General features: G+C 42.3%; 1 protein-coding gene across 1 annotated transcript in view; it reads left to right on the forward strand.

Moving 5' to 3' along the window:
- FAM3B (FAM3 metabolism regulating signaling molecule B) overlaps positions 1-10,728 on the forward strand; it is a 54,453-nt gene extending 43,725 nt beyond the window's left edge. The window contains exons 4-8 of the mRNA XM_060150953.1: positions 5,725-5,783; positions 6,681-6,731; positions 7,853-7,940; positions 9,096-9,228; positions 10,434-10,728. Coding sequence (XP_060006936.1) covers positions 5,725-5,783; positions 6,681-6,731; positions 7,853-7,940; positions 9,096-9,228; positions 10,434-10,523 — 421 coding nt within the window. The 3' untranslated portion in view covers positions 10,524-10,728. The remainder of the gene's footprint in view (positions 1-5,724; positions 5,784-6,680; positions 6,732-7,852; positions 7,941-9,095; positions 9,229-10,433) is intronic.
- The last annotated feature ends 525 nt before the right edge of the window (positions 10,729-11,253 follow it).

An 11,253-nucleotide genomic window follows, 5' to 3' on the forward strand; every position in this document is an offset into this window, starting at 1 on the left:
TGGCTGCTCCTAGCCAGTGACTGAGACCTGTTACAGAAAAAATTATTCATGACACACCGTGCAAATGGTCAGGCCGACTTTATTTAAGGGGGTGATGGCAGTAAGCATAGGGACCACTCTTGTGGGGTCTTGTAGGGGAGAGAGATTGGATTCAACTCCAGACACATCACGGGCAAGCATTTACAGCCAAGGAGCAGGGTGGAGATTGTGGATAGAAAATTACTAAGAGGAAACATCAGGGTTGAGGGGATTCTGGCTAAACAGGTTAACAAGATTCTTGCTGAAGGCGGGACCTGGAGGGTGGAGGAGGATTAAGAAACTGATTTAATATGGACGGCCATCACATATCAAAGGTGGGGCTTTCTGGTTAAACTGACTTAGCAGAATTCTTGCTAAAATCGGACAATGCAGAGATGAGCGGAAGTCCAGAAGTCAGGCCTAGTTTAAAAAGAGCTCGGGGGGCCTGAGTAGAGTTTGGTCAAGGAGAGAATCCTTATCAGAACCTTGAGATACCAGGCAGCCCCATTCCTGGGCCACACAGGCTCAGCTGAAGCCCAGCTTGCGTTCCAAGATGCCCATTGGCCTTGCCGAAGTCTCCTGAGACTGCCTGGCCGCCTAGGACATGCCCACCCCAGCTTTTTCCCTTTTCTCCCTTTAGGGTCAGGCTTGAGTTGGGGTCTGACAACTCGCCCTGCTTAACCCCACCCCTCTCACCTTCTCTCGTAGGTATTTCCCCTAATAAAAATTCTAGCTCATTTAACCCTGTTTTGGTATCTGCTTTTCAGAGGACTCAGATTAACACAATGAGAATGACTGTTCCCTCACAGTCTGTCCAGCAAGGCATGTTGACGAATATTTTGAGTTTTGCCATTCTGAGAGAAGAAAGTTATTCTCAGATTAGTGTTTTATTGCTCTTGCTGTGAGTGAATCCAGGGTCTTTTCATGCTAAGAATGGCTGTACAGTCAGCCCTCCCTCCCCATGGGCTCCACATCTGCGGATTCAACCAACCATGGATCACATAGTATGTTTATGATCCATGGTAGGTTGAATCCACTCATGCAGATCTCACAGATACAGAGGGCCGGCTATGGAACTTGGGCACCCGTGGATTTTGGTATCCGTGGCAGGTCCTGCAGCCAATGTCCTGCAGATATGGAGGGATGGCTGTATGTATTTTCTGTGAACTGTTTATGTCTCCTGCCCATTTTTATTCCTATCCCTGGGCTTTTTTAATAGATTTATAAGATTCTTTATCTATTAAGGTAGTTAGCCCTTTTGCATTATAAAACTGCTCTCCATATTTTGTCTTTTAATTTTTTAGATGGCATGTTAAAATATGCTTATGCTGTCGTTAATACCTGACCTTTAACAAAGCAAAGAAAATACACACCATATACTGAAAGCAAAAATTAAAATATTTGACAAGCAGCAAAAACAGAAAACAACCCAATTATGAAGTTATCATAAAGAACAAATATATCTCACATATATTAAGTGGCCTGTAAAAATGCCAATTAAAAGGAGGCAATTCTTAGATTGAATCACAGCACATAAACCCCAAATTATGCTGTATATTAAAAATGCATACATACAAGAGAATTGAGGTCACAGGGAAAACCACTGCCCTGAAAACTGGAGAGACAGGCAGATTCATCAAATCACAGATTACCTGGAGCAGGGAGCTCAGCTGGATCTAGCATCCGGTAGGAACCCTTAAAGGGTTAGTGACTAATTGCTGGAGACTGAGCTTGGATGAGCTTGAGCGATTAACTCCTGGAGGCCAAGCCTTGGAGGAGCTCCTACACCTTCCTGAGTTTCTCCTCCAGGAGCCCTACCAGGCTTTCAGAGGGAAGACTGAAGAAAAATCCCCTCATGCTTCTGGCAGTGAGAATGGGAAAGTAGCCATTTTGAAATATGTCCCCAGTGCTCTGTTCTTCTTAGCAGGCTTGTCTTCGAGGGAAACTGTTTTACCAGAGTCTAACCAATGAAGGTTTTACCAAAGACTAGCCAACCTGGGGGAGGGAAATACCCAACTCCAGGCCCCTCTGGCCTTCCTGTCTCCCCTAAGGAGTGAAAGAAAAAAAAAGCCACTTGTGAAGGCCACAGCTCAGGGACACAGGCTCACTAAAAGACTGAGGCCTGATCACAGGCCTATGGAACACTTCCTCATTTCTGACGTCTTACTACCACATAATAGGGCTCCTGTAAAATAACAAGGGATTACAGCTGAAAAAAACTGAAAGTCTCAAACCCAATGTAAAAGAGTCTATAGGGATACCCAAGAAAGAGAGGAGAAATGTTAGCCTCTGACACCTACAGCTACAGCAAATAGTAAACAGAGCCTAACTCCCTGCCAGATGAACATAACATTCACACTAAAGACCTATTTACCAAGTATACCATGTCTGGCTTTCAACAAAAAATAACAAGACGTACAAAAAGTAAAAAACCACAGTTTGAAGAGACAGGGAAAGCATCAGTACCTTGCCCAAATATGGCAGAAATTTTGGAATTAGCATACCAGGAATATAAAACAGCTATGATTAATATGCTAAGAGCTGCAATAGAAAAAGTGGACAGAATACAAGAACAAATGAGTAATGTAAGCAGACAGATGGACACCCTAAGGAAGAATGAAAAAGAAATGGTGGAAATTAAAAACACCATGACAGAAATGAAGAACTCCTTTCATGGGCTCATTAGTAGACTGGACACAACCAAGGAAAGAATCATTGACCTTAAGGCTATGGCAATAATACCTCCCAAACTGAGAAAAGAGGAAGAAAAAAATAATTAAAAACCTGAAAAATAAAAAAGAACAGAATATCCAAGAACTGTGGGACAACTACGAAAGGTACAATACATGTAATAAGAATACCAGAAAAAAGAAGCGAGAAAGAAACAGAAATATTTGAAGTAGTGCTGCTGAGAACTTTTCAAAATTATCCACAGACACCAAACCACAGATCCAGGAAGCTCAGAGAAAACCAAGCAGGATAAATACCCCCAAATGTACACCTAAGTAAATTGTATTCAAACTAGAGAAGATTAAAGACAAAGAGGAAATCTGGAAAGTAGCCAGAGGCAAAACCAACAACAACAACAAAATAAAATGAAACCAAAAAAAACACTTTACTTATAAAAGAACAGGGTAGGAATTACATCAGGCTTTTCTTCAGAAACCACACAAGCAAGAAGAAAGTGGGGTAAAATATCTGAAGCAAAGTGGCTGTACCATTTTACATTCCTATCAGTGTATGAGAGTTTCAGTTAATCTGCCACTATATTCACCAGCGCTTGGTATGGTCAGTCTTTCTAACTGTAGACATTCTAATAGGTATGCAGCAGTATCTGACTGTGATCTTAATTTGCATTTCTCTAATAGCTAATGATGTTGCGCCTCTTTTCATGTGTTTATTTGCTGTGTGTATATCTTACTTTGCTAAGTGCCTATTCAAATCTGTTCATTTTTAATTGGGTTGTTTTCTTATTATGAATTCTGAGGTTTGTTTATGTGTTTTGTATTCAAGTTCTTTATTAAATACATGATTTTCCTATAGATTCTCCCAGCTTGTTTCTTGTGTTCTTCTTCTCTTAACAGTATTTATCAAAGAGCAGAAATTCTTAATTTTAATGAAGTCTGATTTATCCATGTTTTCCTTTTATGGAGCATGTTTTTCATGTCATATCTAAGAACCTTTTGTCTAACCCACAAAATTTTTCTTCAAAGCTCTCCAAAGTTTCTTCCAAACTTCTAGAAGTTGGATAATTTTAGGTTTTCCACTTTATATGATATGATATACCCATGTTGAGTTAATTTTTGCAAATGGTGTGAGATATAAATTGTAGTCATTTAAAAACATGGCTACTTAATTGTTCTAGCACCATTGTTCATAATACTGTCTTTCTCTACTGAATTCTTTTTGCACCACTGGCAAAAATCAAGTGACCATATACGTGTATATCTAATTCTGGACCCTCTATTCTCCTCCATTTATCTGGTTGTCTGTCTTTTCACTATATGCAGTAATTTTGATAACTATAACTTTACAGTAAATCTTGAAGTTCAATATTATAATTTCTTCAATTTTGTTCTTTTTTTTCAAAATTATTTTGACTATTCCAGATTCTATTTCCATATGAATTTTTGAATCAGCTTATAAATGCCTACACAAAAGCCTAGTGGCTTTTTTCTTTTTGAGATTGCATTAGATCTCTAGATAATTTGGGGAGAATTGACATCTTAGCAATATTGAGTCTTTTACTTACCTCAATTTAGTTAAATCTAATTTGTCTCAGTAATGGTTTGTAGTATTCAGTGTATGCATCTGCGGATACTTTTGCCATATTTATCGCTAAATATCTCATACTTTTATGCTATTGTATATATTTTTTAATTTAAAATTTAAAAGTTAAAAAAATTAAGTTTAAAATTTCAATTTCCCATCATTAGTTGCTAGTATGTAGAAATACATTGACTTTTATATAATGATCTTGTATCCTGCAACCTTCCTAACCTCACTTATTAGTTCTAGTAGCTTTGTTGTAGACTCCACTGGATTTTCTACATAGGTGATCATGTCATCTACAAAAAAAAAATAAAAGGCAGTCATAACACTTCTTTTCTAATCTGTATGCCTTTGACTTCTTATGAAGATAATGTATCATTGATTTTAAAACTTGACAGAGGATGCATGCACTCATACAGATGCACACACACACACACACTCACACACACACACACACACAAAGATCTTCAGTAATATGCTCACACACACACACACACACAAAGATCTTCAGTAATATTTCACATTTCCAGGAAGGTCAGTCTTCTTCCTGGTTTTAGGACACAATCCCCTTGAAACTGGCATTTCATATTCTCCAATTTAAAAGTAAAAATTAAGTGAAGTAGTGTAAGGGATTTATTTAAGGGGATAATCAGGGTTACATTTTGTGGTTGGATAGAAGCATCTCCAGGTGTCCGCAAAACCTCCGTCAGAGCACTGATGGGGAGAGGACGCATGGAAGCTGATACCAGAGTTGGGTCAGACCCATCTCTTATTCATCCACCTCTTGTACCTCATTTTTTTTCCAGCCAGCCAGTTTGAATGTGTCCTTCATGTTTGTCAACCCTTCTCTTGTGTTCCTCGCATCCCATCCACTGTCGAAACCCAGCAAGTATACATCTTCAGTATCAATTTACTTTGCCATCTCCTTTCTCATCCCACTTCTCATCTCCTCGTTCATGGTCTAGTAAGCTTCATCATACTATGAAAGTAACCAGGTTTTGTGTGTGTGTGTTTGTCTCCAGACTTTCTGGCTCCTAATCCCTTCTACTGGTTGTTGTACTCCGTATTTATGAAGTGGGAAAATGAATGCCCGCCCATGAGGAGGTTGAGGATTCAGTGAGAGAATGTTTGCAAAGAGCCTGTAAACAAACACTGGTGTTTCCCTGGCCATTTGTATAAATTATAGGACTAAATGCAGTTTCCAGGCTCCCTGAGGGACTCAGACTGTAGAGATGTGTGGGGATGGATGTGTGGAGCGAGTGTAGGGGTGACTTTCAAGGGAGCTGGGTCAAGGCCAGTGCGTATCTACAAGGAAATGGTAAGTGACAGAGGATGGACAGTAATTTTGCCAAGAGAGGATCTTACAGAGCAGGGAGGGCTACTCACTGCTTGGTGAGAAAGGGGTTCTTTGACCAATGCTTATCTACATTTCAGGCTCATAGGAGAAAAGACTGGGAATGTGGCAAGAGGAATAAATATTGCCATTGTCAACTGTAAGTTATTAAATGTTTTCTTTAAAACTCCTCTAAAAGCTCTGTGATTGGATATTCAGTGGTACCTTGGGTTTCTTTATGATTTTTGCACACGATCTAGTCTAGGTTTATATTTTAATGCATTTTAAGAGTATATATTTAACTATTTTTTACAGTGCCTCACTTTAGAGATTTCTGGTTCTACTGAAAAACTGAAATCAAATATAAACTGATTTTAAAAAAAACAAAGAAGGACCTGCTGAATTCAGAGCTAAAACCAGATCAGCAGACCTGGGGGTACAGACACCCTGGAGTTGGGCTTCACGTTTGCTCTGATTCCTGGTGGCCCAGCAGAAGGTGACACCAGTTCCTACCTTTGTCTGATAAAAGGGCCTCAAGGGAAGCACAGCCTGCCCTCCTCTTAGGCCTGGAAGGAAAAAAAACACATCTGTCACTATTGCCATCGGGGCCCCTGACAGTAAGAACTGTAGCAGGTTTGGGGAAAGGGTTTCCCTTGGCGTCTGTCCCTATGAGCAAGGTGAGCACATAGTCCGGTGACAGAGGGCTGCAGGACCCTGAGGAAAATGTGCCTGATCTGCAGGAAAAGCTACAGGGGGCAGCAGAAAGGGCTGAGTGGGGGCCCTGGTGTTTGTGGGAAGAGGCAGGTGCACTGGGAAAGAATGTGGGCGTGAATCTAACTGGAAGCGGGTGGGAGCGATGCTCTGGGCAGCCGGTGTGAGCCCTAGACTTCCTGACCCGAATCACTGGGACCCCCTTCAGGGAAGGCGGTCCTTTCCTTCAGGTGGGACCACGGCAGTCATGCTTCCCGGAAAGAGACAGAGAAGGAACACGCTGTTTTCAGAATGTGCCCTGAGTCCCCATGTACCTTCTTTTAAAAACTGTTTCTCTCATTTCCAGATGTGACTGGGAAAGTATTAGCAACACAGTATTTTGATATGTACGAAGGAGGTAAGGAAACTCTTTTCCTCTTAAAATCAAAATGAATTATACACACAAATTAGGATAAAAAAAAACACAACCCAAAACATCAAACATTCTTATTTTGTCTCCCAAAAAATTTGCCGGAAGCAAATTTTTTCTAGAACTGTCTTACATAAACCCTCGTGGTCTCTGAGTTCACGTATTAAAATTTGAAGACATTATCTAGAAAATGTCTTTTCTTTGATCACACTTGTCCTGGATCTTTTCCTTCTGCCCCTTCCTCGGATAATGGGAAAGAGAAAATATCTCTTTCTTTTTTTAAACCTTTTTTAAACCTTTAAATTTAAACCTTTTTTAAACCTTTTTTTAAACCTTTAAATCTTTTTTGAAACCAAACATGTAGAATAATGCGATCAGCCTCCAGCCCTGAATGTCATCATCATTACTGCTGTGTTCACGGCGCTGGGCGTGGTGCACGCATTCCTGGAGCCCGGGGTGTCCATCCTCCTCCAACTGTCCCTCCATTCTGGACTCTGGATCTTGACTGAAGTTGTTTTTATTTAACACTGAGAATTACCTAAAACAAATCTTTATAAAGATAATGGAGAGGAACAATTAGAAGTGCCCGGATGCACTCGGGAACGATGCCGTTAATCGTAACTACAAATACAAGCCCCAGTGGTAAATAACAGGGTTTGAGCTGAGGCTTTATTTCCTCTCTGTAAGAAACAGAGGGGTCTCTTAGCAAGGACTTACCCATCCCGGTGTGGTCTGTCATGTCTCGTATTTCTCCTCAGTGTCCTGAGCCACTCGGCTCTTAGAGGGTCATGCCCAGGTTCGGTGTTTTCTTATTAATTGCAAAGAAGCGCCCACCTGTGTTGCCAAAGTCGTTGCCGGTCGGTTTCAGAGCTGATCACTAGAATCTTTATGATCCGATCATGCTGCTTGCCTTACATCGCCCCACCGTGGAAGCCACAGGCCATTTACTATGAAAGCGCTAAAGCATCATTTGCGTGGTCGAGAGACAGTTCTAGAATCAGAGGATTCAGAGCCCGGGGCACAGAAGCTGAGAGCAGAAGCACAGCCTCTAGGGCCAGAGTCTCAGCTGACAGAGAAGGTCCTAAGACTGATTTGCATTGACCCGGCAGATAACTCTGGACCGATGACGAATTTTATTCAGAGCGCTCCCTCGAACTCCCTGCTCTTCATGGTGACCCACGATGACGGTAGCAGCAGGTGAGTGCAGACTTGTCACAGCAGGGGCGAGAGTCACGGAAGCCAGCGGGGGGGGGGGGGGGGGCAGAGCATCAAGGCTGTCAGTGTTCCTCAGTACATCATTTAGGAGAGGACAGAGGTCCAATGAGAAGGATGCTTCTTCAAGGAAAAGGAATGGGAAACCATGAGGAACAGACTGCATTTCTAGAGAAACAACAAGCTGGTGGGGCACATAAATCCTAGAAACTAAGGAATATTTCCAGGTAGCAAGACAAAGCCACCACTGACCGTAAATAAAATAGCAAAGCTAACCCTTGGCCAAAGAGCTAAACCCAGGGTGGGACTTATACACACGCACGCGCACACGCACGCACACACTCACGCACACATACCCGATGCTTTCACTAGGGAGAAGATGACCTGGTCAGTGTTTCTCCAAGCGTGCTCTCCTGCGCAAACGTGTGCGTCTTCACTGCCTAACTTCCGAGGACCCCAGAGCGCTTCTAGGCATCGTGAATTTCCGAGATGGGGCTACTGAACATGGCATTTCCCAAATTTGTTTGAATTCAGATCTTATTCTTAAAAGAGCATCTTCCCAGATGGAAGTTCTTTGACATGTGCTTTGAAAGACTCAGATGTAACCCATTTAGGAAAATCTGAACTTATTTTTTCTTTTCCTTTCTGCCCACCTCCCTTTACTTTGCCCTGAATTGCACCTTTCTACAACAGTAGGATTCTTTAGGTTTTGTTTTTGTTTTTGTTTTTTTTTCATTTTTGATACTGACTTTTCTGAATACGAAAGGGACAGTTTTGACACTTGTTTTCATCTTTCAGCAACTTCTGTCCTCTTTATTGGTGGTCAGTAAACAGGAGGGCAGCAAGGACCGAAAACTATGCTGGCTGGGATGAGGATGACTGAACCCCAAGACCCAGGGCTTTTCCGAATTGAGAATTAAAACTCTGGGCCCCAAACTGAGTCTAAAAGAGTCCTGGATGTGGCCTTATGTGTAACTAGAGATGTGACACACTCAGCCAGCAGGTGTGTTTCCCTCCTGCCCTGCACCCCAGGAGGGCAGGCGCTGCTTTAGAAACCTGTCCTAGGACAGACTGTGTCCTAGCACCACATACCCGAGTCTGCAGGTGAGACATTCACATGCTTCCCCCTTTGCCCCGCAGACTGAAGGAGGACGCTAAGAAGGCCATAGAAGCCCTGGGAAGTAAAGAGATCAGGAACATTCGGTTCAGGTCGAGCTGGGTATTTCTTGGAGCAAAAGGCTTTGAACTTCCTGCAGGAATTCAGAGAGAAAAGGTGAGTGGTTGCTAAACATCCCTTCCTGAAAACCAGTTACCATATGTCCTAGCAATTCCACTCATAGATACATAGCCAAGAGAATGAAAAACATACGGTCACACAAAAACTTGTACAAGAATGTGCTATTATTCATAACAGCAAAAAAGCAGAAACAACCCAAGTGCCTGATGAATAGATTTTAAAATGTATAAATAAAATACGGTATATCCACACACTGGAATATCATTAAGGCACATACAGAAATGGAGTACTGATATAGGCTATGACATGGACGAACCTTGAAAACACACTAAGTGAGGAAAACCAAACACAAAAGGACACATACTGTATGATTCCATTTATATAAAATTTCTAGATTTCCGTCCAGAGACAGAAACTAGATTAGGGGCTGTCTAAAGGCTGTGGAGGATGGCGACTAGATTCGAATGGGTTTGTGCGTTCTTGTTCCTGGGATGAAAAGGTTCTAAAATTGAGTGTGATGATGGCTGCATGCCTTTGTGAATATACTAAAAGCCATTGAGTTGTACACTTTAAAAGGGTGAATTTTATAGGATGTGAATTCTGTCTCAGCAAAGCTGTTATATTAAAAAGAGACATAAAACTAGAATTCCAAAGTTTAGAACGCATATTCTTATTCTTTTTAAGCATGAGTTTAAGGTGCTCCATTGTCTGTGAAAGAATTGAAGATGGAAAGCCTTAAAGTCAAATCAATCTGAACAAGGAACAAGTGTTCCTTCTGAGCAAGGAACACTCCGATTACCCTGAAGAAAATACATAGTCCTTCTCCCAGAGAACTGAAAACCAGACTTGAGAGTTGTGCCGTCCCATATGGGACGGCAGCTACTCGCCAGATTTGCAGGTTACATTTAAACTGATGCAAGTTAAAGAGAATTTAAAATTCAGTTCATCAGTCACGCTAGCCACATTTCAGGTATTCAGTAGCCAAATGTGGCTAGTGGCTGCTCTACTGGGCACGTGGATTAAAGGACACTTACACCATAGCAGAAAGTTTTCCACCTGTTGAATCAAGTTGCTTCAAATATTGAGTCACATTGAGAGGAAATCACGTACCCTGAGTAGGTTGTAACAAATCCCATCCTAGGAAGTGATTCTCTTTTTGTGACTTTGCTCACAGCTGGCTCGCTGACCATTTGTTGATTAGATGAATGGATAAATTAACTCCTTTTCTTTCCTTTGCACAGGTCAACCACTCAGATAATGCGAAGAACAGGTATCCGGGCTGGCCCGCAGAGATCCAGGTAGAAGGCTGCATACCAAAAGGACCAAGCTAACATGGCCCAGCCTCAATAAAGGTGACTTTTGCAGACAAATGCATCCCGAATGGACCACACCTCTTAGCCAACAGTCAATATTTGATGAGTATTTTGGGTTTGTCGTCAACCAGCGGACCAAAGTATTTTCCAGTTGTCTAAAATCTTGTCGCACAGACTTTTTATGCCAGTGTTTATAGAGTGAAGGTAGTGAGCAGGACAGCTGAAATGCATGGGAATTGTTCAAGGGGATGCAGTGACTTCCCCTTGAAAGGAGAGGACTGGGGGGGGGCGGGGAAGCAGCCACTGCTTGTCCAGATGTGGAACCACTTTATGACTGGATCTATGTTTGATGCCTGTGGTCCAGACAGCTCTGCAGAGAGAAAACCTTTATTCCCCGATCACTGAGCACACCCTCCTTTCGGACATCCTGCCTCTCAGGATGAACAGCAGTCAGAGGGCTTAGCAACCTTCCTGGGTCAACCCCAGTTGAGCTCTTGAACTCCCCCTGCAGGTCCCTGAATTTACTCATTCCACTAATCTGGGTGCGCCTAACTCAGGCACCAGCGGTGCGGTGCGGTAGTGAGGAAATTCCGTGTCCGCCTCCATGCTGGGGTGTCACTCCAGTGGCCGGTGGGACCTTGTCTAACAGGGTGGGGGAGAAGGATCTCTGACAGGTGAGCAGGGTCTGCTCTCGGGAGAGCCACTGTATACCCCAGGTTTCCTAGGAGACACACCATAGATCTACGGA

The sequence above is a fragment of the Lagenorhynchus albirostris genome, chromosome 5 (assembly GCF_949774975.1).
Source record: "Lagenorhynchus albirostris chromosome 5, mLagAlb1.1, whole genome shotgun sequence".
NCBI lineage: Eukaryota > Metazoa > Chordata > Mammalia > Artiodactyla > Delphinidae > Lagenorhynchus > Lagenorhynchus albirostris.